The sequence below is a fragment of the Falco peregrinus genome, chromosome 9, assembly GCF_023634155.1.
Source record: "Falco peregrinus isolate bFalPer1 chromosome 9, bFalPer1.pri, whole genome shotgun sequence".
NCBI lineage: Eukaryota > Metazoa > Chordata > Aves > Falconiformes > Falconidae > Falco > Falco peregrinus.
The window spans coordinates 6,589,837-6,615,758 of NC_073729.1; the positions used below are offsets into that span (position 1 = coordinate 6,589,837).

Genomic DNA, 25,922 nt, shown 5'->3' on the forward strand with positions numbered 1-25,922 from the left:
TACAAAGTAATTCTGGCAAGCACAGCTTTCAAGGCATTAGAAAACATCAGGGTAACTGTAGGTGGTTTTGGTATTTGCTATCTGCGGATGTGTAAATAAAGAGAACTCAAGCTAGCTCCCTATTTCCCATTATGTAAAAAGAACCCTACCGTTTTTAGAAAAGTAACTAAACTAGTGAGTGTTACTGTATTTTCATATGGGACTCTCATTTCATTACCTTGGTACAACTACCTGCTCATTTCAGTAACATTTGAGGATGTAAACAAGAAAGTACTTTTGGGGCCAACCTCAGGGACAGCTCCTGGCACCTGCTATCTACTTCTGCATAAATTACCAAAGGACAATCCATAGGTCAGAGCTTCATTTCTCTGCAAAATGCCACCATACATCGAATTTTTCTTAAGATACCTTTTTACAAAATCGGTAAGTCTAATGTGGCTGGATATGGCATGATGTCCTGTGGAACTCCCCAGGAAACACATTGCCACAGCCATTCTGAGCCCCTGAAATGGCTGACAGCTGGCTTTGAAGGGAAGATCTGTAAGCAACAGAGAAAGCAACCTATAGAAAAATCTGTTACTAAACCTGTGGGTGCTTCACCTTCTTGGTGATTTCTGGTTTGAATTTGAACAATTTAGGGAAGCATGTGGCATTGTCAAAGAGTTTGTAATGCTGTTGCAGTAGCATTTCAATTAGCTGGTTTTACATTTTTATGATTATAGAAAAATTGAGCACTCGAGTACCTAATTAGTGAATAGCTATTGCAGTGAGGCAGCTGGTGCTAAGAAAGAACTTCACATCTTCCCAGAAAGCAAAAAAGTGGAGGGCAAACAGGAAGAGCCTCTACACAGAAATACAAAGTCGTGCACATATACAAGATCTAAGCCTGCCTTTTCCCACCCGCTTAGAATAAAACGCTAGACGTCTGTCACTGTGCTGAGTTTCAGTTTAATCCAGTTAAAAACTAATCTATACAAAGTACAGAGCAGGGCTTTTTTTTTCTTTTTTTTTTTTTTCCTACATATATTGCACTGAAGGATGTGAATTTGTACAACATTGACCAAATCTTACCCCTCCATCTTCCTACCGAAATCCCAGCCAAGGACAAGACCAAATTTCTGCATCTTTGTCTTGGAATTGTAATCACCTCCTAAATGCAAAGCAGAATACAGGTGAAAGCAGTGGTGCCCATGATATTCCAGTCTCTTATTTATCTATAATTATAGCTTTTCGCTTCCTCACCTAGCTGTAAGCATAGTTTAATAATTTCTTTTCAACTTTGAAAAGCTCCTGAGAAATCAGTACTATGGCAGAAAACATGCTTTTAGTGGCTAAATACCTTTAGTCTCTTTAATGGAAGAGAGAACCCAATTAAAAGAAGACACCAGCATTGAAAATAAGCACATTAAAAAGCAACAAATCTGCTAAATATTTCATGTACAAACATGACTTCAGCACACTGCATAACCTCTAAGGCAGATGTTCCTCACAGTGAGATAGCTCTTACCTAAATCACACTTCAAAATTGCTCAACAAAAGTAGTTTGGTGACTTTATTATACTCAGATGGAGACCTCTTCTAGGCCTGGGCCTGAAGAATGATACCCTTCCTCTGCAGGGGAGGAGGAGATGGACAGTATCGGGTGAACACTGTCTGTCAATAGACCAGATCTGACAGACCATGTTTTGGAAGAACATCAACCCAGTCCTTGCTGTCTTCGTGGACATGTGATACAGGTACCCATGCATATGAGATTTTTGAATTCGGTGAATGAGCATGAAGTTCTAATTTTGGCTTTCACCTGAAAAACATTTAGGCAACAAACTTAAGACGTGTTCAGTAGGAGTTTGCCAACTTGAGCATTATTGAGGACTGAGGCTCTGACTTCCACATAATTTAGGGCAAGTAACTGCCAATTTGACTAAACCTTGATTATTGTTAGAGATAAACCCAATCACCAATTTAAGGTTTAAAAACCTGCCTGTTTCCACTTTAAATATGGACAAAGTCTGTAGTATATTGCTAAACTGCAAGCGTATTAATTAATTTAACACTGACAAGAACAGCATTTAGGAATTGGATAGCAACTGAAGGAAAGGTGCGTGCTGTTTTACACTGAACACACACACCTCAGTGGCTAGCTGAAATGCTAAATGAGGAACTTTCGCTAATGCTAACTCATGATGAACAAGTGAAAACTCTGGCTTCTCACAAGCAGCTTCCTCAGAGTCACCACTGGCACTCATTACACCGTGGCGAGCAGAAGCTGAGTTCAGCACCCAAGTTACAACAGCTCTTTGTAAAACTCTGGATGTTTCAAAGTAAATGGCGTAAGGGGGATATAATGCCCATCTCCAACAGCAGGGAGAGTCACAATCTTACAATCAAAATGTGAGAGGTTGCACTGAAACCGAAGCTTGAGCATTACATTACAAAGCATGTCATTACATCTAATGACATTTGTTAGGAGGCAGGTGTAGCCCAAAGGAATGATTTACATGGTAGAAATGCCTTTATGCCAAAGATTTCAGTCCTTGATACTTTACAAACATCTGTGGCTGTTATCATTTGTCCTCTGTAAACTTTCACATGGGATGGGAGGAATAGTAAAAAAAAAATTCCCTCACCTTTTCCATGACATTTGAATAATTCCCTCTTTATTTCCCTCCTCATTCTGTTACCCATTATTAGGCTACAAATCCAAAGACAGGGCTGTGCAGTGAAAAACTCTGTTAGTCTGGATGTAGCTGTAACTATGTCTGGGCCTCTTAGCAAACAGATGAAGTTGTTGGAAAGTATTTTAGTCTCCTGACAAAGACATAATCAAACTGATGTTAGAATCGCATGCAAATGACAAACAGTGGAGACACTGGTTTTGGAAACTAAATTAAAACGTTAACCACTTGCGTAGAGGGAAAAAAAAAGGAAAAGGCAAAAAGTCCAATTGTTTGAGTGATCTAACGACATGACAACTAACAAGGTGAAACAGACAAGGAAACCTAATCTGTTCCCATAGTGAATTTTATATTGTGTGGAGAACAAGAATATGCTCAGGCCTGATGAAAGAAGTTTTAAACATGGAAGGAATACACCTAGCTTTTATCAATCAAAGTTCTTAAAAGTAAGAAACTTCCCAAATGTCAATACAAAATGTTAGTAATTGCCTCCTGTCTTTCGAGTTTGGCTAAAATATCCAAGTCTTATTCTGAAAGGAACATCTTTCTGTAACAGAGGCTTGCTTCTGTTTCTTTGCTTAAAACCCAAATGACCTCCTTCAATGACACTGTGAGTAGTTAGCTACAGAACAGGAAGGAAACGCCAAGGATGCTTGCCAAGGTGTGTATCAGTTCAAAGCCAGCATCATACAATCAGAACAATCCACCATGTTTTAAAACAAACTGCAACAAACCAAGCAAACAAAATAACCCAGACAGGGTTTACACTTCAGGATACTTCAGTCTGAAATGAATGACAAGCAAGGACAACCACACAACTTTTCAACGTTATAGTAAAACCCACAGGAAAAGCAACTTACTTTTGTAAAATTTTGGCTTACGATATTAGGGACCTATCCTGGATCGATACCAAAATAATACAATCAAGTAGCACCCCTGTTTTAGGACACTTCATAAACTTACACCAACTGCTGAAAGACTAATCAGAGTTAATAGTGAGACTCTTAACAAGTCAAAGATTCATGTCTGAGAAGACCTTTCTGAAGCATGTGGTGCATTTTGAAAAATCTGATATTATCGTAGGAGGTAGGATAATCTGTACAGAAAAAGACAATGAGTCTTGTTCTGTTTTGCACAATATTTCCATTAACATAAAAAGCTTACTTAATAGCATGCACAATTTTGAGATCAGCTGGCACCTGATGAAAGAAACAGGGACAAAAGTACTGTCCCAAGAGCCAGTTGAGTATTCAACTGTTACCCAGAATTAGTCTCAGCAAGGAGGACGGTTCAGATCAATATACCGGAAGTACAGTATTCCTTTTGAAGGCTTACAGTGAAATTCTTAGGCTTCTGTAAACATGAAAAATATTCACTGTTCCACATAATTATTTGCTGTGTTTGGATTTTAGAAAGTGCAAATTTTCTGTGATTAAGGATTAGAAGTTTGATTTTTATTTGGTCTCAAAGAAGAAAGGGTTTGGTAGTGCTGGAAATGGTAGGCCTTTACCTATGGTCTTTGTTTCCCCATATTTTGCTTCTCAGCATTTCTGGAAAGAGTTTCTACATAAAACTAGACATAACTTGACATTCAGGCCAGGTCCCTGCTTCCTCCTGAAAATATCCCAATTCATGCCTAAACACAGAATGGCAGACATCTTCTCCCTTTTTGTAAGAGAAGAGTTCAACAGCTCAGTCCCCTGACCATACATACATCTTTAGTATTAATAGTTTCCTTAATTCCCCCCTCCATTATAGCCTCTAATTGATCCCCCTGTTGTGTTTCTCACTGATGCACTGGAGAGAAAATTAATTTAATTTATGACTCGGATCTGATTGATACTTAATCTCTTACCATTCCCAATGATTTCACATTCTGGGGAAGAAACTGGAAAGTTCATGTTTCACTGTGATTTCCTGCCCACCCCCCACCCCCCCCACCATCCCAAATAATAAAGATGCTATAAAGTTGAGGCACAAGTGGTCAAGGGTGAACTTGATCAGTTCTAGCAGCTGGTTCTTGGACATGTCCTGGTGGTAAAGGCTGATCACCTCCTGCAGGATGTTTTGGTGCATCTCCAACTTTGTGCTCCCCGGCTGTAAAACAAGAATAAAACTATTTGTAACTTCTCAATTAAATTGGCCCCAAATGTGAAAAGTCTCTAAAGGAAAGTTTCTAGTGTAGGGACAATCAAACAAAATCTTCTATTTTTTGGTTTTTAAGTGGAATCAAGAATTTTGTATGTGACTAACAATGAGTTCAGATTTAGATTATGCAATAGACTGCATCACTATAATATTCAGCGTTTCCTCTTAGATTACTAATTGTTTCTGTTTTCTGTGAAATATTTTTACTTAAGTAACACATTGGTTCTTTGCAGATTGTTCTTTCCAAAATATATTACGTGTTTATGAAATCTTTAATCCTAATACGGGAAGCCTGAAAAAAAAGATTAACAACTTGCTCCTGTACTGTACTCCCCAGCGCGTCAATAATTCTTACAACATTCTCCCTTTGCCTACCTTTGAATAATTACTAATTTTCATGGTTTGCTGAAGATTTCAGAACTTGCAGCTAATTTTTGTGATTTTTTCCTTAAATTACCCTCAGTAGCTCCAGTACTAGAAATAATGTCTACTTGGGCCTCTAACTCAGTGAAGGAGTAGTGACTACTTCTGGTTAATATAATGAATTCTTATGACACCTGATTAATTGACTTTGCAGAAAGTTTTTACATAAAACAATGTATGTGTTAAGAACAGTATCTGCTACATTATTGCCAGTATCAAAAGATTTAACATTAGTCCAACTCTCAGGGCATCTGATATTATACATGTTTTTACTGGAGGTGAAGGGAAGTGAGACTCTCAGAACTAAGGATCATAAAATGAAATTACCCACAGGCAGTTTTGAAGCAAATGGAAACAAAATTAAACTGGCACTGAAATTTCATTATTTCTCTTTACATAACTGAGTGGCTAAGGGACAGAATTTCAGGGTACCCAACAAAGTAAGCTGTAATCACTGAATATAGCGTTTAAGGTTTGAAACCCCACTGTCAGCCCTGCAGGAGCAGTTAAGAGCTTCCAGTATTCAAAAGGCTGGATACAGTCTGCAGCTTTATTTTCCAGATAAATGTCAAAAAGTTCTTGAGCTCTGCTGATAAAGTTAGCACAGGAACATGGAAGCCAGTAAAACCATCATTTCTAGAGGGGGAGAAAAAGCTAAGTTAGGATGTTTGGGAAAGCAGAGCCCCTTCAAAGCACAAAAGAAACATGGACAATGTGTTATGGGTAAGAAGTGCTAATATATACCTGCCCGTTTTGTTGCCGTCCATGAGCAAATGCAATGGTTATTTTAACACTATCTTCTGAGGGTGTTGAAGCCATTCATACTGTCTATAAATTAACTTGTCACATCATGTTGTACTCAACTGCTGGTAAATTGGCCACTGAGGATAGACCTGTTGAAAGCATTTAAATGCTTTGTTCTGCAGTCTGAAACTGGTAATGAAGCCATAGAAAATAAGACAGACCTGGTTGGTTGTATGTCCCTATTCCGCTTCTCTGGATGCTCACAAATCCCAGATATCCTAGATCTCACTGGTTTTAGACTGACAGGTATGACACAATCCTCCTGCTCTGCCCATCTGATGCCTTGAGTTATAACTCTCTTTTTCACTTAATACTTAAGAAGAGTTCCACACTTCCTTGTTAAGGACAGTTTAGTGAACCTCTCTACAGAGGTCATTAAACCCACATTATGTTAATAGTTTCAACAGAAAAGACAGTTTTAGTGACTTTTACACTGGAGATCTTATTTTAAAGTTTGTGTATCTACACAGAAAGACACATACGGGGCTGGAATTTCAGTTCTCCAGCTGGTCCTGCAGGAGGATTTCCTTGCTGTAGTTTCTTTTGTTCCATCTGTTTTACAACCTGGTGAAAAATAAAATGCAACAGTTGAAAAACTTAAACCTGTCAACTTTCTCTGATGTGACATAAATGAATAGACTTAAAACACATTTTACAGTCATTATGTAAAGTCTTTGCTAATGGGTGTAACTACTGAGTTGAGATGCTTGAATTGTTTGCTATAATCTTGAATACTACATTATGTTTTGCTGTGGTACCATTAGTTTAGAATTCAGCAGGGACTTACGTGAGAAATCAAGGTAAAGAATGCTCCAGAGCTGGGGACTGTCATGACTCATACAAGGATGCAAGAAAAGAAAAAAAAAAATTGCTGTTCTCATAAGCGTACCTGCTGAAGCTCTTGTTTCTGAGCCTGAAGCTGGTCATGCTGCCTCTGTAGCTCTTCCTTCTGCTTCTGAAGATCTTCTGCTTTCTTTCTAAGTTCATCTTCCTGCTGAGAAATATGACTTTCAAATTCCTTCAGCTCGTCCTCAGTGAAGAGCTGCTGTTGATCTAGTGTCTGCAAGAAAATACATATAAATGTGAATACTCAGAATGTATATATATTTTTATTAACTTCCCACTTGAATTATTATTAGCTAAACTGTACAGGTCACTAAACAACGCTCAGAATTTTCATCAAAATACTCAGATACGACACTGTAAAGGCTTAGTACACTCACTGTAAGAAAGAGCAAAATAGATGTTTCTCTGCTATTTTCTCAGCAAAATTCTACTACAGATTTAGAGGTAGGAGAAAAAAATTTCCTCTTGCTTCCAGCTGAGCTCTTATCTTCCCTTTTGAAGTGATTCAAAAAACAAAATGTCCACTTGCTGTTCGGAAAGCACTAGGAAAAGCTCCGCTGGAATCCACAGGGTGGCGCAAGGTCTTTTTTGTTTCTGTGAGGGCCACAAAGATTGCACCTGCATTATATTAGTCCGCTACATTTTGTACATTATGGTCAGCTAAGGTGCTTAATCACACACATACCAAGACAGAACTGAAAAAAACCAAAGGTCAGAGACATGCCATTTGGCTTCCTGCTTAGAGTAATGGTAATAGTACTGTACGTTGCACTTGAAACACACTCTCATTACCTCCCAGCTATCTGGCTCCAAAAATTCTTTTTTCTCTGTAGCTCTCAAGAACTCCTCCAAAGTCACTAGCCGATCCTTGTTGACATCAACCTATTAGAAGCAAAAAAATAAATTCAACCTAAAGGATGGGTTTTGGTGAAGCTAGTGTTTAATTTCATCGTGCAGGTATTTTCTAATATAACCATTTTATTTTTAAACTGTCCCGTTTTCAAGGGAGTGCCTGCAACATCTTCTGAAAACTTGTCACAAGGTTATATAGCTTAAAAAAAATGGAAATAAAAAATAAATCCTCACATTTTACTTCAAAATTTATTGGCAACATTATTTGCAGTCAGAGCCCAAACCCTAATAGTGGAATGAAGATTTTTCTGAGTAAAATGTTTTGTAGCTTTCTGGTAAAAATTCTCTAACTGTGAGTCAGAGTAATCTCCACTGTTGGATGGAGAGGTTTTAAAACATCAAAAAAAACCCTAAATGAATTGTGTCAGAATCCTTTAAAGGGAAGGGAGGAAATATTTTGCTTTTATGCCTAACAGAACACCAGGCTTGCTCTGTTGCTCAAGCTTAAGGAATTAGAATACAGAAAAGATAGGAGTTAAAAACATGCTGCTTCAAAGCATTTCTTCCCCTTTCTCTGTCTCCTGAGCTGAAAACTAATCAGAACTAGTAAATGTATTCATTGTCATAGGTGATACCTTGAGCTCTGAGCCCCCTTCTGAAGGGACAAACATGAGCTATATGAAAGAAGACATTGCTCCACTCCCTCTTCTCACACCTAAATCTTGCCCATTTGCTAAGCGCAAAAGCACATTTAGAGTCTTCTCTGTTTGACACAAAATTCCAAAGAAACTTCTATTGAATCTCAGTATCTGCAAGAGATGGAGGCTACAGCACAATTCCTTCTCTGCAACTTTTAAAATAAAAACTAGTCAGAACGCATTTGCATCAAAAAATGGGGACAGGGCTTGAGAATTCTAACTTGATGTGTGACAAGGTGTCCCTTTCTGCTTTACTTGGACAATGCTTCTGATGAGGAGGATTGTATTTCTTAAACACAGAAGGAAATCAGCAGCTCTACTGAACATCAGTCCCCACCTCATTCATTACATGTTCTCTCATTCTCAGCCTTTCTTCTTCCATTTCAACCATGTCATCCTCTTCATTTTTGGGATCGTAAACTTTTTCTAGCTGAAATTAAAAATTAGCAAATGTTAGTTTGGTAAACTCATTCAAATGACAGCATATTTGGCATAGTAGTGTGAGATGTTGCTAAAAACATGAATTCACCATTTTTCCAATAGAGTGTGTGTGGAATTTTCTTCTTTTAGGATAGTATTTATGCAAAAAGTGAGCCTTCCACTGCTATGAATGAAGTTTTCAGTTACTTCATGTGGTCTGTTGTAATTCAGTGCTGTGGACATTACAGTAAAATTGACTTCAGCATACAGTCTGATCCTACATTTGATTCAAAGCAGGCAGTTTCCTCGTGATTTCTGGAACAGGAGGGAATAACTGTTTTACCAGAGCATGCAGCTGATCCTGTAAGCATTCAGACACCACAAGACAAATTGACTGCTTAATTTAATGGTCCACTTCTCCTCTTGCACAATGTCTTTCTGGTGAGTTCATGCTTGTTTGCTTCTACTTAGCTTTTTCAGTCATTTAGCTTTGCTTGCTAAGCCATAGGTAATTTGTTTTTAAACTACAAAACTGCAAAATGGTGGGACATATGTGTCAAATATCTGTCATATCTTGTATCCAAAACAGTGTGGCCAGCAGGATAAGGGAAGTGATTGTCCCCCTGTACTCAGCACCAGTGAGCCTGCACCTCAAACCCTGTGTTCTTAAACCCCTCACTACAAGAGGGACATAGAGGTGCTGCAGCGTGTCCAGAGACGGGCAACGGAGCTGGGGAAGGGGCAGGAGCACAAGTCTCATGAGGAGCGGCTGAGGGAACTGGGGGTGTTGAGTCTGGAGAGGAGGAGGCTCAGGGAGGATCTTCTTGCTCTCTACAATTACCTCAAAGGAGGCTGCAGGCAGGTGAGGGTCGGTGTCTCCTCCCTGATAACCAGGAACAGAACAAGAGGAAACAGCCTCAAGTTGTGCCAAGGGAGGTTTAGATCGGGTGTTAGGAACAGTTTTTTCACTGAAAGGGTGATCAAGCACTGGAACAGGCTGCTCAGGGAGGTAGGTGATGGAAACACCATCCCTGGAGGTGTTTAGAAAACGTGTAGATGCGGGGCTGAGTGACATGGTTTAGGGATGGACTTGGCAGCCCTGGGTTAACGGTTGGACTTGATGATGTTAAAGGTCTTTTCCAACCTAAACGATGCCATGATTCTGTGAAAAAAGACTGCCGTATATCTTCATTGTATTAGAGGAGATTATGGCAAAGTGTTGTTACAAATCTGCATTTTCAAATTTAGTTTGTTTAAAAAATTGTATTAGTTTGATTTTATAAACTTCTATATACACTGTATAGCACATTTCCTCCCTGACTCATTAAATCTAGAAGAAATTTTAAGACTAAACTTTAAGACTAAAAACTTTACATGTGCTCCACACTAGCTAGATATAAAATATGTGAAACTTCTATAGCCACTTCCAGAGTGTGCTGCCTTTGAGCCAATTCACAGGAGTGTGACCCTTTTTCTCTCAGCAAGTCTTATGACTTGTTAATAAGCAATGAATGAGCACAGCTACCCAACTTCAGAACTTCTACCAGGCTGCACCTAGCCAGAGCACGAGTGCAGCTCTCTACGCTGCCATTTATACAGGTATAGCTGTCCTGCAGATGAACTATAAAATCTCAGACAAGCCTGTGGCAGAGAAATACATAAACACTAGATCTCTGGTGTCTTGAGTCCTAAGCTTCAACTACTTTATTTTCCCTGCTGATGAGTTTTTACACTTCTGTAGAAACATTAAGGATGCAAAAAGTTTGGCATGAATACTCTTAACTTGTAGTTCAAAGCCCTCAAATATACCTGGAAAAAATACAGACACATCCCTGTAACCATTTACTGAAACAAGTTAAGTTCCTAAACATTTTTTTTTACCTCTTTAGTAAACAGGGCTTCTAATTCTTGCTCATCCAGGAAACCATCATTATTGACATCTACAAAAAAAAGCATTGAAAATACAAGTTGAGTATGTACAGAAAGTAATAGATGTAATAGTTTTCCTTGAGTTCAATAAGTATCAGCATACTTATCTCATGGGATTAAAAACCTCATTTAACAAGATGTTGATTACATAGGTCATTTTTTCTGGTTAGGTTTTAATTAGGCACTGGCTGAACTGTATTGCCATTTTTGGTTGGTTGGTTGAACATGTCTGGAGCAATCTCCCTGCTTCTTAGATTAGCAAACTGAAATAGGTCACAACAGGATTGCACAGAGTGCAATTGCCAAAAAATATGGCTGAGAACAAGTTGTCCCAATTCAACAACTAAATTTGTAAATAGACTGAGCAACAAAAATCTGCAGAAAAACTTTGTTAACTAATAGTATCTCTCTCTCTCAAAAAAAAGGAAAAATAATTATGTGAAAGTCTATATAAACATGCAGCACTTGAGATCACCGTAAAATGACTTTTCATGTCAAATTCTGAGAGGAGAATACTTGATAACTAACTTTTATCCTACATTCTACTCTGAATATTGTTACACTACCTCTGAAACGGAAAGAGAACGCCTACTTCAAATGAGTGTTATGCAATATTTTTATTTAATAGCTTCAAAGTTTTTATATACTATGCTCTAAAGCAAAAGGTTATTTCAGCTATTTCTGTTTTGGTAAGATTTGCACCAAAAAATCTACCAAAATTTTTCAGAAAATTACCTTTCAAGATCTCTTTCTAGAAAGAAAAAATAAGGTGGAATAACTACAATACACATTCATGTGTTTTATAAACCAAGATAACAGTTCAGACTCAAGCTAGAACACTTCAGTTAAATGATCATCTTTGGGATTAGTCAAATTTTGTGTCCTGTTCAACCCTTCACAGCCCAGCACCAGGCAGGATCCAATGAAGGGTACTTTATTATGAAGCGTTTAACAATGTCAGAATGCTAAGTTTACACATTTCTATAATCACATTTAAAGCAAAATGCCCATTGAGATGCATCCTCATCTCTGCTACTATTTTTTATTGTTTCCAGCTGCACACTGCTCAGAAATACAGAGGCAGGACTGGGGGACATTTTGGGTTTTGTTTTATTAAGGGGATCTTACAACTTCTGAAGAGCTTTTGCACTCCTATGACCATTCCAAAGATAATGAGTGTCTGGCACTTATCTGCAGAGATGGTAGAAAAGCAGGTTTTCACACACACTCTCCCTCTCCTATACTCTTCAGACTCATCCAAATTGCTTGAGGTCTAAGACTTTGTCCTAGGATAAAACAAACTTGCCCTCTGCAGAAGGTGACAGAAAGTCACTTCACTTGTTCATTAAATTAAGCTAAACCTCTTACCGTGTAATTTGAAAAAAGTTTTGGGGTCAAATTCATTAGGATCTAGTCCATCTGCTTCTTCCCACACCTCTTTCAGTTGATCTTTGCTTCCCTATAGATTGGTTACAAAGAAAAACTATTCAAAACATGATTAGGTGTAATTTTTCTGCATTATCTTTGCATTACAGTTTCTCTGAAAGGCTTTCTTTTCTGATTAGTCATGTTGCAAATAGAATCAATGGAACTTTCTTTAATGCCCTTTTGGTCAGGTCTAATACCTTCATTAGGCAGAAAGGCCCAAGGAAAGAGGGTATGTCAAGGAAATGCACATTCTGTGGAAAGGAGCAACTGTAATAATCAGTTACGGCCACACAAACTCATCTAGAAATAACAGTTGAAGGAAGTTAAATTAGTTTGCATTTTTTAAAGTAAACAGTACCATGATGCAGTTCCTTGCAGGCCAGGCACACCATGAAGGCATCCCTACGATTTTGAATACCACTGTAGCTTCCTCCTCATAAGTTTTAGCTTCTTTGTAGGTAATAATTCTGCCAGCAAATAGCACACTTGTACAGAAAAAAAAAAGGAGGTATATATAGTGGGTTTTCTAATGCTCTCAGCATTGTTCCCACAGTCTGTTCCGTCATCCATGAGAAGAGGCAAATGCTGAGAACAAACAAGATACACCCTTCTCTTTATTAGCTTTTTCTCTCTGGAAAGGAAAGCTACCACCCAATCATGTAAGAATATACTGTGGCCTTACAGGATGGTGAACTTTAGGGTGATCTCCATGTTTTTTCTTCATCTCCTCAAATTTGGATTCTTCTCGCTGCCTCTTTTCTTCATCCAGTGTTTTTAAATACTCTCTCCTCTCATGTTCTTTCATCATCTCATATTTCTTAAACTCCTCATGGCGGGTCTTATCATAGTTTTCCAGGTCACTTGTAGCCTAAAAATACGGATATATGTAGACATAGGATTATGCCACACGAATACATTACCACAAATGACATTACAACCACTGTATTGTTCACATCTGTGGGCAAGGCTGGCCATATTGCCATTCTCCTTTTAAACATGAAGTAGACTAGTTGGGGGTTTCCTTTCATGTGACAGTGATGCAGAAACACCTCTCCTCACTTTGTTGTTTTCACAGAAATTGATTTGCAAGGGTTCAACTGCTAGATGACTTTTGCAGCTACACAGTACTTTAAGGAGGCATCAAGGTCTTCCTTCCTTCCTTCTCACCAATTAATAATAAATTAACTCAAGTAAGTCCCATACTAATTAAGCGCAGCTTCAAATAGTACCATTAACTCCTTGCTTGCTTCAGACTAAGACCATTTGTAGCTTATTTTACAGTTTAACGAAAAAAGTGCCTTCATTAGTAATGGAAGTTAGTTTGCAGTAGCTTAATACAGATTAAATTAAAAACCCCAATTACATGGAGACAAAGGGTGTGAGGGGAGAATTTCTGACAAGCACTTGTATAGAGTTTACAGACAGCTCAAGGTATTAAATGATGTTTTGCTAGTGCTTTTCAAAGTAACATGTTTATACCTGAAACAGTCTCTCAATTATATTTTAGTTTTCAGATTCACCATAACTTTTCAAAACCAATTCCAAAGCAAAGACCCCCTAAAATGCCCATGACACACTATCAATACCTCAGCTGAGAAATGAGAAGACCAAATAAAAAAAAAGAACTGCCCCGCTGAGGATATGCTTCTCTTAGCCAACCAGAATTTTCCCAGAAGTGATACTCAGAAATGGCAAGAAAATTTACAGTATCTCTATAAAAAAAAAAATTTTACAGAAAATTGAGATTAAGTTTTCCAAGGGTAAAATAATCCACAAAAATGACAGAAAGCTTGAAATAGACCTTGTCTTTCAATTTACTTTGACAATTTAAAAACTGTCAAATTCTCATGTCAGACATGGAGTGCGCTTCTACAGGATATCTGAGATGAAAGTCTATTTTTTCCCCCTGGGAAGCGTATTTTTTCCAGCAGTTGATTAGCTTAACTGCATCCCCTTAATAAGCATGCACTCACACACACACACACCCCCCCCATGATAGATGCTGAATCTGCTAAAATTTAGGCACTGAATGCCATGCCCAGCATATGCAATTTATAATACTGTTATCTTAAATTTTACTCTGCTGTGGTTTCGCAGCTTGACATATATATAATAGATCCCAAAATTCAAATGGCTAGTTTAGGGATGATTATTCATGTCATTCTGTGAGATGCCTAAATAATAATAAATTTAGAAATAGAAATCAGAAAAATACACTTGGTAAAAATGTACCCCTATCAAAGCTTTATTTAATTTAAAGGTTCCCGGAAAGGTGCATTTTATTCCTGAAGTTCTTTGTATTAGCACATTGAATGCAAGCCTGTTAAGATGCCACCCAAAAATTTATAGGCTCTTTAGCATAACGCTGACAACAGTTTTCACGTGTGCAATGGAGACAACTGACTTCTCTGAAAATGAAAACTGCATGTTATTTATAAAAAAAAAAGTGGTATATATAAAATGATTTGCCTTTACCAGAGGAAAAAAGCATAATAATTAAAAGCAAAAAACCCCACAGTAGTTTATATCTAGCACTCACTGCTTTGATCAACATATCTAAGTCTTTAGGTTCAAACGTGTCAGGATTCTGATGGTTCAGGTGCTCAAACTGTTTAAGGAGAGCCTGATGGTCTATGCCAGTGTCTGAAAGAGAAAGATACAAATGTAAAACATTAAAATAAGTTTGAAATCAAGTGAGTCAGGAAGTTAAAAACTTTGATATGGGAGCTTGTGCCTTTTAAGTACCTGAGGCTCCCTAAGGACTGGATGATTTTTTTAACTGTTGGAGGAAACTATAGCAACGCTTCCAAAGTTGCTTTTCCTGAAGGACATCGGCAAACTTGATAGCTGTTTGCACTATATTCCTTCTGACGTGTCAGTGTTGCATTGCACACAACAATTTAACATGCACACATTAATTAAGGCTTGTGCTTCAGCAAGGAAAAGGACAATCAACTTGGGCTTCACAAACTAAGAAAAGTATTTTATTCTCTTTTATATAAATGAGATAGTTGAAGTTATGTGCAGTATCAAAGCTAACAACTTGCATCTTTTTTCCTGAACTGGGAGAAGTCTGACTCTTCTATTGCATTGTACATTTTGCAAATGGCTTATATCTGGCCAAAGATGTATGTACAATATGTGTAAAATTGTATCAATCAGACAAGCAGATACTCATTTATGCAAAATAAGAAGTGCAAGACAGTGGACAGTCAGGTCCTGTGTCTTAAAAGCTGCAAACATTTCTCTCTTCCTTATGACAGGAATGGTACCCAACAGTATCAGTACACAATGCACTAACAACAAAACACATTTTTACAACAGGCTTTCCTAGCTGTTACCATGGTTTCTGACTGCTAATGCTAGATAACAATGCTATCTTAAGCAGCATACACTATGATATATGTATAACAATTTTGACAAGCTTTTACCAGATGGCTTAACAAAGCATATTTTATTTGTTTAAAAAAAATTGGGAAACAATTTTGAACATGTTGTTCTTTGGCCAGCTATTTGTTTTACACTCAAGGCTGTGTTTGTATTGTCACAAAACAACAAATGCTTACTGGGGCAGATTTCAACAGTCATTCCTCTCTAGTGAGATCGTAATTTCTGCTGAAATATATGAACCTTCACCTGTTTTTGAAACATTTTTAGAAGTGTAATAATAGGCTTAAAATAAAGCAAATCAAACAAACAAAAAAACCCCAGCCCCTAAATCCATTTTCCTCCATTTCTTGTATTTTGGGAAAAGACTCATTCTATTTGACAGTATTTACTTGTCACGTTACTGCATTATCTGTGACCCAACCCCTAACATTCAACTGTTCTGTAGTGATCAGTCTACCACGATCTTGCTGAAAATGTTTAAAAACATGTCTGGATTAGGACTGAATATATGCAGAATATAATCTCAAAACTGCTTGATTTTTAAAAAATCTGATCATCTGAGAGGGAAAAGAACAGGGGGGGGCTACGTGCTTTTTTTTTTCTTTTTTTAGATCAGATAGAAGACTAAGATATTAGTGGTGTTATAAGGGAAAAGATTAGCAGAACAAATAAAAGCAAATCAAACAGCTCTGCCTGCTGTTACTGTACAATGTTCTTTTGTACATGTTCCAAGATGTTGCCTAGGTGTACAGATGCAGCTGTATTTCATAGATAATTTGGCCATAGTTGTATGTGATGTGGAGTATTCACTGGCAGGACTGATTATAAATTTTACAAAACATTTTCCCACTCCTGATGTTTTCGTATCTTAGTAGTCATCTGAATATTCTGAACTGCAATAATCCGTTCTTATTTTTTCCCAAATGTAAGATCTCACACTTATGCTGTAACAGATCTGATCTGCCAGGGGCTAAAGCACACTCTACTAGTTACCCTTGATTTATGGAAGTAGAGAGGGCTAGAAGTAACCAGTCCATTAAACAACTAAAAAATTTAAAAATACACAAAATTACTACACAATTGGGTATTGTTAGCTGCAGTCAAATAGCTTACTGCGAGTGTCACCATGATGTCACTGGCCCACTTGCCTGCAACAGGAACATAAGACATGACTCTTGGCAGCTGAAGAGCTGTTGGAGGAAGAAGATGAACGTGGGGTCTGGCAGGTATGTGAGGCAATGCACTGGCTCCTGTGGATGATTTACTGCTGGCCTGCACTGCCTAGCTACCAGTCAACTGTACTCTCCAGACCAGAACTTTCATTAAAACAAAGCAAAGGACAGAAAGGTGATCTGACACCCTCAGCCAACTCTATGTTATTATTCATAAATTATACTATGGTAGCACCTAAAGACTTCACTGGCAAGGTATCTTTTTTTCCCAAAGTATTCTGATGCTTTCCTAACCCTAGTAACATCCCCATAAACATGTATTTGCACATGCTTGCTTCTTCAGTCTATGTGCCAGCTCTAAGTTTAGCTTAGCCAGAAGACAGATCCTCAGTTCTTGGGAGCATTTTAAATTGATGCATTACCTATTCAATTCAGTGTGATCCCTCCCCATAAATTGCAAACGTTTTTAATAAAAAAATACTCTACATAAGCTAATTAAGCCCCTTTTGTTAGAGTTTCTTTGTGAAAAAACAGCATTTCAGAAACAAGATGATATAGTCCATCATCAGGATCTTCATTTATGAGCAACTAATTCTTTTCAAAAGGAAACCACTAATGAGAAATTTACAGAATTAGTTCTAAATGTAAGCTTTAAAAATTATTCAGTAATAAGAAATAAAAAGGGATAGCACCATTTTCCACACAAACACACAGGAATCACTCATTAGAAATGTGTATACTTTCTTTAAAAAATTGCCTGAGTTTGTATGATTTCATTAGCAATTAAGAAAATTCTACAGAGAATTTTTTTTACTCCAAATGTTTTTCTTTATTCAGTAGTTTAAAACGGCCCCCAAAATTAGAAGAATTATCTTCTAAATCAAAACGTTTAATGTTTGTTATAAATCTATACAGTAACTCTTATTGGTGGAAAGGGAACTTAAAAAGAGAAAAGGAAAACTTCCATGTTAGCTGACTCTAAAAAAATAAATTTGTTTTCTACTCCATAAAGACATGAAATGCTAGGTCATGTTGTATTCTTAAACCTAGTCCTACTGTATCACTAGTTCTCAGTGAATAATCTGTAGTCTACAAAAATACAAAAAGACGTTGAAAAAAATTAGAAATAACTGAAAAATCCACTGCCAAAATCAAATCTAGTTATTTATAAAACATTGATGGCTTTTCTCTTCTCCCCAGTTTCCTTTAAAGGTGGGTCTTTACTGGACATAGGCCAGCTCAGACAGGACACTCACTTTCAGCTTACAGTCATTGTTGACAACAAACAAAGCATAACTGATGGACTTTGGGCACCTTTCCAACACAACCCCACCTCTTAACTCACCTAGTTAAATTTTGTGTTCTTACCTTGAACAGAATCCATTTTAGCTTTAATTAACATTCTTAATCTCGCCACCTCTTGTCTTTTTAGTTCATCCAGCCGTGTTCTCACATGGTGGCTTACTAAATCAAGCTCTCTGCTTAGTTTTCCACTCTGTCAAAAAACAGAAGTTATGTATAAAAACTAGAAGAAAGTAGCCTTCAGGATTCCCATTAGACATGAGCTGCAGGACAGCAGACTAGTGGCAGTCTTTGGCAATACTGTAGCCCACAATATAAGAATCTCAATTTTTTTTCAAAGAGCAGATTCAAGTTTTTTTAAGCCTATGGCTATAGAAACAGGAATCCTAAAAGCTTTCTGAAAAGAGAATTTCTAAGTATCTTGCTCCTCCAAAGGGCAAAATCATGACCTTGAAGCAGCAATACCTAAGAAATTTGTCACTTAAACATTGTTGATCAAATTAGTTCAAAAGAACTGTGAGATGCACACAAAATGATGTGCTCTTCACCCACTTGATGACTGCTGTAAGACCTGAGAGGGTACAAGCACAGCAACAGCCACCAACATGTATTGCAAGAATATTCATCAGGATCTGGAAATGGATAGTAATCTTCAAGGGTTACACTAGATGTAGCACAGAAGAAAAAGGAGCCAAAAGCTGCCGATGGCAACATGAGGGATTAAAGGAAATGCAAAAGGCAGGTTCTCCTCTTTAGTTTCCTACCTGTCCCTTGCTGAATTTCTAGCTCATAAAAGGGAGTGCAGAACAGCCACCACCTACAGCCAGGAACTAAAGTTGAAAAGACAAGAATGCGGTGAGGTTTAGGAGAGAGTGCTTTGTGGATTCGCACAAAAGAAAGGACAGCAACGGAGAAAGCCAGAGTTCTATTTTATTCCTAAATACACTGACTTTACCTCTCGCACAACTCCTCAATTTCCCCAGACTTTAAAATCTGACTGCCTTGTCATTCTTTTCTATATCATCATACTCATTTGTGACATACTATCTTAACCTCAGAAGGCCAATATACATCTATGTTCAAAATGGTGTTCCAAATTACTTAGCAGGCAAGTGAGTGAGAGCTACGCTTGCAGCTGTTTTGATGTACAGGAAGGTTCACCTACCTGTACGAAGTCTGAAAGCAGCTTTTTAGTAGACAGGCAGAAACTATGCATTCAAGTATAAGTTGTTGGGGGGGGGGGGGGGGGGGTGTTATGCTACGCTATGGGATATGTAACGAACAGAAGTTCTGCTGTCCCTTGACTAAAGACAAAGTTCTAGTTAACTCTTACTAGATTTTAGATATTAGGTATTTAACTCTTAATACCTAAGTAAATACAAAGGTGAGGAAATTTAAGCTCACAAAAATTGAGAGGAGTATGAAAAAAGAAAAAGGAAGAAAGAATACAACATACATGGGTCATGATTATGGATTTAGTTAACCTTAATTTAACTCCTTTTTTTGTACCTACCTTTATTTCCTCTATGTCAGCAGTCTGGAGTTTCTCTCTGAAATGCTTATCTGTTTCCAAGACATCTATTACTTGCCTGAGATATTCATCATAATAAAGTCCTGTATCCTTCAAAAAAAGAATGTGAAATTGAGAAAATAAACTACCAAACACTTCATTTTTTTAAAATACAGTGATTAAACTGAAACTTAAGTCTCAGCAACACAGGCATTATACTCTCTTACATAGCTTAGTTTTTTCTCATTTGCATCATTGTCCTATAACAACTTATTCTCATGACTCATTTGTTTCAGCAACTGACAAGGAAGAGAAACGTGTTTAAGAATCCATGTAATACAGAAGCATCTGTCATGTTAATATAGTGTTGGTGGTTTTTTTAAACAGTGAAATTCATTCATTACTCTTCTATTTGAAACACTGAAATGGAATCACTGAGTGGAATTTCCTAAGCTACCACTCAGTTGCTTGAAAGAAGTCTCTGTGGAACATTAGCAATCCTTCCTATTGCAAATTGGGGAATTCCTTCCACGTGCCACCTCACTTTTAGCAGATCACAGGAAAAAAAATATAAAAAACAAATTTAAATGGAACCTTACCAAAGTAGATGGTAGACTGTATGAGAATACCAGCTAATATTAGTTTCCTTCCGGTAAAGAACATCTAAATTTCATGAAGGCAATCTGCTATAGCCAGATTACTAACAATTAGGAAAAAATACCTTATTAGATAAATTTCATTACACTTACTGGGTTTTCTACCTTCTCTCCTTCTACGTGGCCTTCTCCTTTGACTTTTGTCTTATCTATGTCTATAGGTACAGCTTCCAAGACCATTAGGAGACATGTCATCAGCAAAATACACTGTTGGGGCAGGACAGATAGCCACTTCATCTGAAATGAGACCAAGTTACAAAAATTAACATTAAAAATGTTACCATACCGTACTGATTAAAATATATTTCTGTTCCTATATAAATACCTCTAATAACCGACATCCCACATCTTCTATTCCTCTCAAAGAACACTAAAACTCGAAGAATTAAATATGGTTTTAATTTTTAAAAGTCATTATTACACAAGCAGATTTCCTCAGATTATCTTACAGTTCTGTGGCAAACCTAAATTGTACTGTAAATGGTGAGAGGTTTTTAACATGTTGAGGTATTATCAATAGCTCTGCATAACAGGTGGGAACACTCAATGTTCATACATTGTTTAGGATGGCCAAGTCTTGCATAACTAATACTGATATGACGTTCCTACTCTGATCATGTCTTTGCTGAAATTACTGGCAAACTCCTGAAGATAATCATGGACACTGAATCAGATCTTAGTGTAGCAATGCCAGTAGTTTTTGTTTCAGCAATGGAGTAGTTTGCCTAATCTGGAGTAGAGATCCCCTCCAAAGTTTATTTGCAGGAAAAATAATTTTAATCCGTGTTATACCCGTATTTCAAGTTGACAGAGATTCCTGAAAAAAGTGTTCACACTACCTGAAATTGTTGCTGAGGCATTAAGCCAGTTTCCCCTAGACTTTGTGTCTTATACAGGGCCAACTCGCACATAGTTTGATGAGCACTGAGCACTTTTGAGAGTTCTTGATCTCTGTATTTTCCCCCTCTGTCAAATTTGGTTAAAAATAGCTCAATTAATTCAGAAACTGGTAAGATGGAATATTTAAACAGCACAAGTACAGGAAATCCAGCTAGAAAAATAATGATGGTAATCCAGCATCTGACAGCAAAGTCAGGCTCTTGAGACAATTCAGCCTATGACAGTCCACTGTCTCTGGATATTCTATCAAAAGCTTAAGCAAACTCCAGTATTACATTAATAATATAAATCACCTCCTGGAAGGTGAAAGTTGCCAGTCAAGTACTGTCTAAAATTAGTTTAGATATGTCAAAGAAGAAGACATAATATTTAAGATACGTACAAACAAATCAAAATTGTACCTGGTACAAGGAGAATTTCTGTGGAAGTGCTGTAACTAGTCATGCAAGTAATTCTATTAAAAGTACTTATGTCCGCCAGCAGCAAACCTCTTTTTAGCAGGGTAGGAGGGACAAACTGATTACGGTGTCAATGCCAGTTTTCCTGACTACATGCTCTGGTACTTGACAGTGAAGCATTACTATTGCTTGGATTAAGCTGCCCCTTTATTAAGGCAATAAATGTAGATAACTGTACCTACTCAATATTAAACATTGTTGACACCCTTTATTCATACATTTATTAAGTTAAAAGAATGCACTCTTCTTAAGAAAAAAAGTGAGAAATGCACAGATGATGTGCAAAGATGTTCTTTCTTTTGTTGGGGATGAAGAAATAGCTGGAGATAAAAATACACCCATCTATCCATCTTTTGTTTTATATGTCAAAGGGTCAAGAATAACAAGAATTCTCTGAAAATGGTTTTTCTTAATCACATCTTCAGCAAAAAAAAGCCTAAATGGATTCTGCACAGTTATAGCAAATAACTGTTACTTTCATTTAAAAAACGACTAACATCTGATCATTACCAGATGGGATAGCAGGAGCCACTGTTGCTGCCATACTGAACGTATTGGATTCAGTGTCAGAATACTGTCAGAACACTACTGTCAGACCCACAACAGCAAGCCTGATACGCTTCTCTAGGTCATCCCTATAAAACAAACAACCACAGAACCAAAAAAATCCCAAACCCAGACTGATTTGCTGGAACTAGTAAATTAATTCCCACACGTGTACAGAAGCTGGTGGCTTGCAGGGACTATAGAACTGATGAATGAAGGAGTTAGTCATTCACTATCACTTTTAAAAATGCCCAAGTTCCGGTACTTCAGATGGTTTTACAGAATATTGTTGTATAAATGCTGTGCCTACGTTTGTGACTTCAACAGAATTTAATCTCAGGAAATGATAATAACTAACAAATACTAGGTTTTCATGTCTACTAATCTTGATGTAGATGCCAAGACTGAGTATTTTCCAGTACTATCTGAATGACTTTTTATAAACCAAATCACCAAGTTAATGGACTTGCCCAGAAGTCTCCCTGCCAGTCCTCATACTGGATCTTCAGGCCAGGCTAGGTTACTAGGAAGGATTAACAATGCTGCTGGGAGGTCCTGAACTAGAGCCATCAGTTGGAGTCTGTTAGTGACACAGCTCATTTTATCTATCAGTGGCATGGACAACATTAATAAGTCAATACATATTATGCAGGCCATCAGTTCTTCTAGCTGGCAGGCAACCATCACCCTACTGTCATTTTTTCTGTCTTGCATGGGCAACATCACCTAATGTCTGTCCTCTTTTTTCCAAAAGTAGATTGCCATGCCTGGTGTTAAAAGTCATTCTCTAAACACTGGTGTCTGTTATTTTAGGCATTTTGATATAGCTGTCAACATACAAACACAGCTAGATCACCATGTAGGCTTGAATACAACAAATGGAAAGTGGAAAGAACTTAACTTATGCAGCAGGTTGGACAGAAATAGAAAAACGTGTTTCTGTAACAGACTACCTACAACATGACAAACATGGCAAGTAGTTCCACAGATAACACAGGCTGGGTGAACCACCTCTGCTCTGAACCTGACATCCATTTACATCATTCAATGACCCCCTAAGTTCTTGCATTTGAAGAGATGCAACAACTTCTTAACTATCAATTCCATACTACAGCTCACCAACCGTGATCATATACCAGTCCTCACTCTTCTAGCCTAAAGTGTGCTAGCTTACCTACTGACTCCTTTTCCAGAAGCTTTTCCAGACCTTTGATCATGCTTGTTAGTCTTCTCTGAAGCTTTTCCAGTCCTTTAATATCTGAATTGAAATAGAACAACCTTGGGTGGCCTAGGCTATGCTACGGATTTTATCAGAGCATTGTTTCTTAACAAGAAAGGTTTATAAATTCTATAGGTTGGTCTGAGAATATTTGCAAGGTGATACTTCACTTCCAAAGCAGATTGAGATACAGTTGTGAGGAAGCATCCCTTCCTTTTCAGATGAAAGAAACAGGAAAGAAAGTAAAAGTAAGGTCAACACTTGTTTCAGTGTCTATCACCTAAGTGTATTGAAAAAAAAATTAATAAGAGAGAACTGAACCTCAAAATCTACTTTGAGAGATTCTGGAGAAACAGCCTGGGCAATAACTTCTCTAAACACAGAGCACCACAGTCAAAAAATTTACAGGTAAAACAAAAATCCATCTTGCTGAAATTCTTGCAGAGTATGAACGAGGCAGCCTAGTAAGCTCGTAAGTGAAAGGCCCTAAGTACGCAGGAAGTCTAGGCAACAGATATGAAACAAAGCTAATAAAAACCAAGGGACTTATAAAGTATATGACTATAATAACTATACTCCTAGTATTTTTAGAATATTTTTTTTAAGTTATGTATGTTTGAAGTATTCATTTCAAGAAACTGTAGCTTCTGGCAATTTAAACAAAAACCAAACAACATTTGGATGCCTGATAAATCAGTAAGTATCTTCCCAACATTTTTATATCAGAATGTATATTTTTACATACACAAAATTATAGTAATAAAACTAATTTAATATTACCATAAGCCACTCAAGTTATGTAAGGTATATAACCAGTGTTTTTGAAAATCATATATGGCTATTACTTGAGCACACTCATTTCATGTAAAACCAACAGGTCATGTAGTGAAATCAACCATGGCAGGGAAGCCAGAAACTTTTGTGCCAGCCATAGTTTTGGCATAGATTCACTCTGCCTACAGCAAGTACTAAAAGCCAACACTTTCAACAATGACACCTGGTCTTTGACTCATTTTAAAGACATATATAACCTTTTTAAAACTGCTGACCTACAACTTCTAGTAATGTGAATAATTGTGGAGATGGGGATTGTTAGTTTATGGCGGGGGGAAGAAGGGAGGGGGGCACACCCCCATACTACTCAGGCAAACTGAAACCTAAAAAATCCATGCTGAACTGAAACAACTGAGACAGAAGCAACCATGTTGGTCTGCCAAACCTCATATGAGGGAATACTAATCTCCAGCAAATTTGGGACGGGCACCTGAAGCCCTATCATCCTAAACTAAGCTCTGCCGGCTACTGCAGAGGTATCTACCAAAAGTCCTAATCAAACTAAGTGCAATTGGATCTGCTGACTTTCTGTGGGATTTGTGCTCATGGGCAATTTGGATTCCCTTGGAAATAACAACCTTTATAATTACATGCTGTCATACATAATGAGAGAGACTGGATGATATCACAGTATGTTCTTCACATCTATTTGCTGTAATAAGCTGCTCTGTAAAGAAGGCTATCTACTGCCCATCGGGCATGTTTTGTTTCAGGTTGTGCACAGGGTGTTTTTATCGTAGCTCTTTCGATAGAACCGGCCAAAAAATCCACAAGTACCAGGAAGGATTAAAAGCAGAGAAGACCAAAACAGATAAGCAAAAATATCTCTATCATTGCAGCTGACTTTGCAGACTACTATGCTTAACACTGTATTTCCTGTAGCATTTTGAGGAACCCAACTGTTTACACAATCTGTGCTATAACAAGTAAATTGGAAATATATGTATTAGAATAAAAAGTAATTACCTACTGCAGATAGAGTTACTGTATTTAGGTATCTATTAGTCCAAGACCATATTCGGCCAAATTCCCCCAACAAATGCAGGTGACTAAGACATGCATCAGCCTTTAGAGTGTGACAGTCACAACTGAGTCACTGAGCACATTCTTTTCTGACAGGTATTAGAAGAGAGAAAGCAGGCCTATTGAAAATTCTAATATTAATCAGCTGCAAGAAAAAACTCAGCATGATTCTCAACTTTGGCAACTAGAGGGAAGAGTGACAAGAGGCAGGATGAGAAGAAAACTGGGGTTTCAGTTTTTGTTCCACTAAACACTTTACTATTAACAGTTAATTCCACTCTCAGCCTGTTACCAAGCTACCTTCAAGAGTTCTTGACTTTTGAGAAACCCACTCCTGGATGCCTCTCCCTTCCCAAGCAATTTAGGGCAAATCTGTGTGTCTGACCCAGGGATGTAGTTTCTTCTGTAAGAACTAGGAGCTGCCAAGTGAACAGACAGTCATAGTGCTGCAGAAGAGGATCAATGTCAATTTGATCATTATCATCAGTGGCACATAATGCACTGTCAGCACACCTCCCCGTGCCCTGCCATGGGTGTGTCACTGGAGCCCAGCATTATTACTATTCTTCCTACTACTATATAGTGTCATAAAAATATAAATTGTTATGGATCTGCCCAGCTGACTAGTTACTTTTAAAGACAGATGGACAGAGCTAATGCTACAATTGCCACCTGGAAATTAAGTGATT

The 25,922-nt window shown here is 37.6% G+C and overlaps 1 protein-coding gene across 2 annotated transcripts in view; it reads right to left on the reverse strand.

The window, feature by feature from the left end:
* Window positions 1–932: 932 nt before the first annotated feature.
* The window catches only part of NUCB2 (nucleobindin 2), a 31,115-nt gene continuing 6,125 nt past the window's right edge, over window positions 933–25,922 (reverse strand). The window contains exons 2-13 of one of the 2 annotated variants that reach the window (XM_055813771.1): window positions 20,359–20,490; window positions 19,601–19,708; window positions 18,154–18,280; window positions 14,763–14,866; window positions 12,906–13,091; window positions 12,164–12,254; window positions 10,748–10,806; window positions 8,784–8,876; window positions 7,689–7,778; window positions 6,940–7,110; window positions 6,533–6,614; window positions 933–4,772 (exon numbers count right to left, since the gene is read on the reverse strand). In XM_055813771.1, coding sequence (XP_055669746.1) covers window positions 4,660–4,772; window positions 6,533–6,614; window positions 6,940–7,110; window positions 7,689–7,778; window positions 8,784–8,876; window positions 10,748–10,806; window positions 12,164–12,254; window positions 12,906–13,091; window positions 14,763–14,866; window positions 18,154–18,280; window positions 19,601–19,708; window positions 20,359–20,490 — 1,356 coding nt within the window. In that variant the 3' untranslated portion in view covers window positions 933–4,659. Of the gene's footprint in view, window positions 4,773–6,532; window positions 6,615–6,939; window positions 7,111–7,688; window positions 7,779–8,783; window positions 8,877–10,747; window positions 10,807–12,163; window positions 12,255–12,905; window positions 13,092–14,762; window positions 14,867–18,153; window positions 18,281–19,600; window positions 19,709–20,346; window positions 20,491–25,922 lie in introns of both variants that reach the window. The other variant, XM_055813770.1, reaches the window with a different exon arrangement.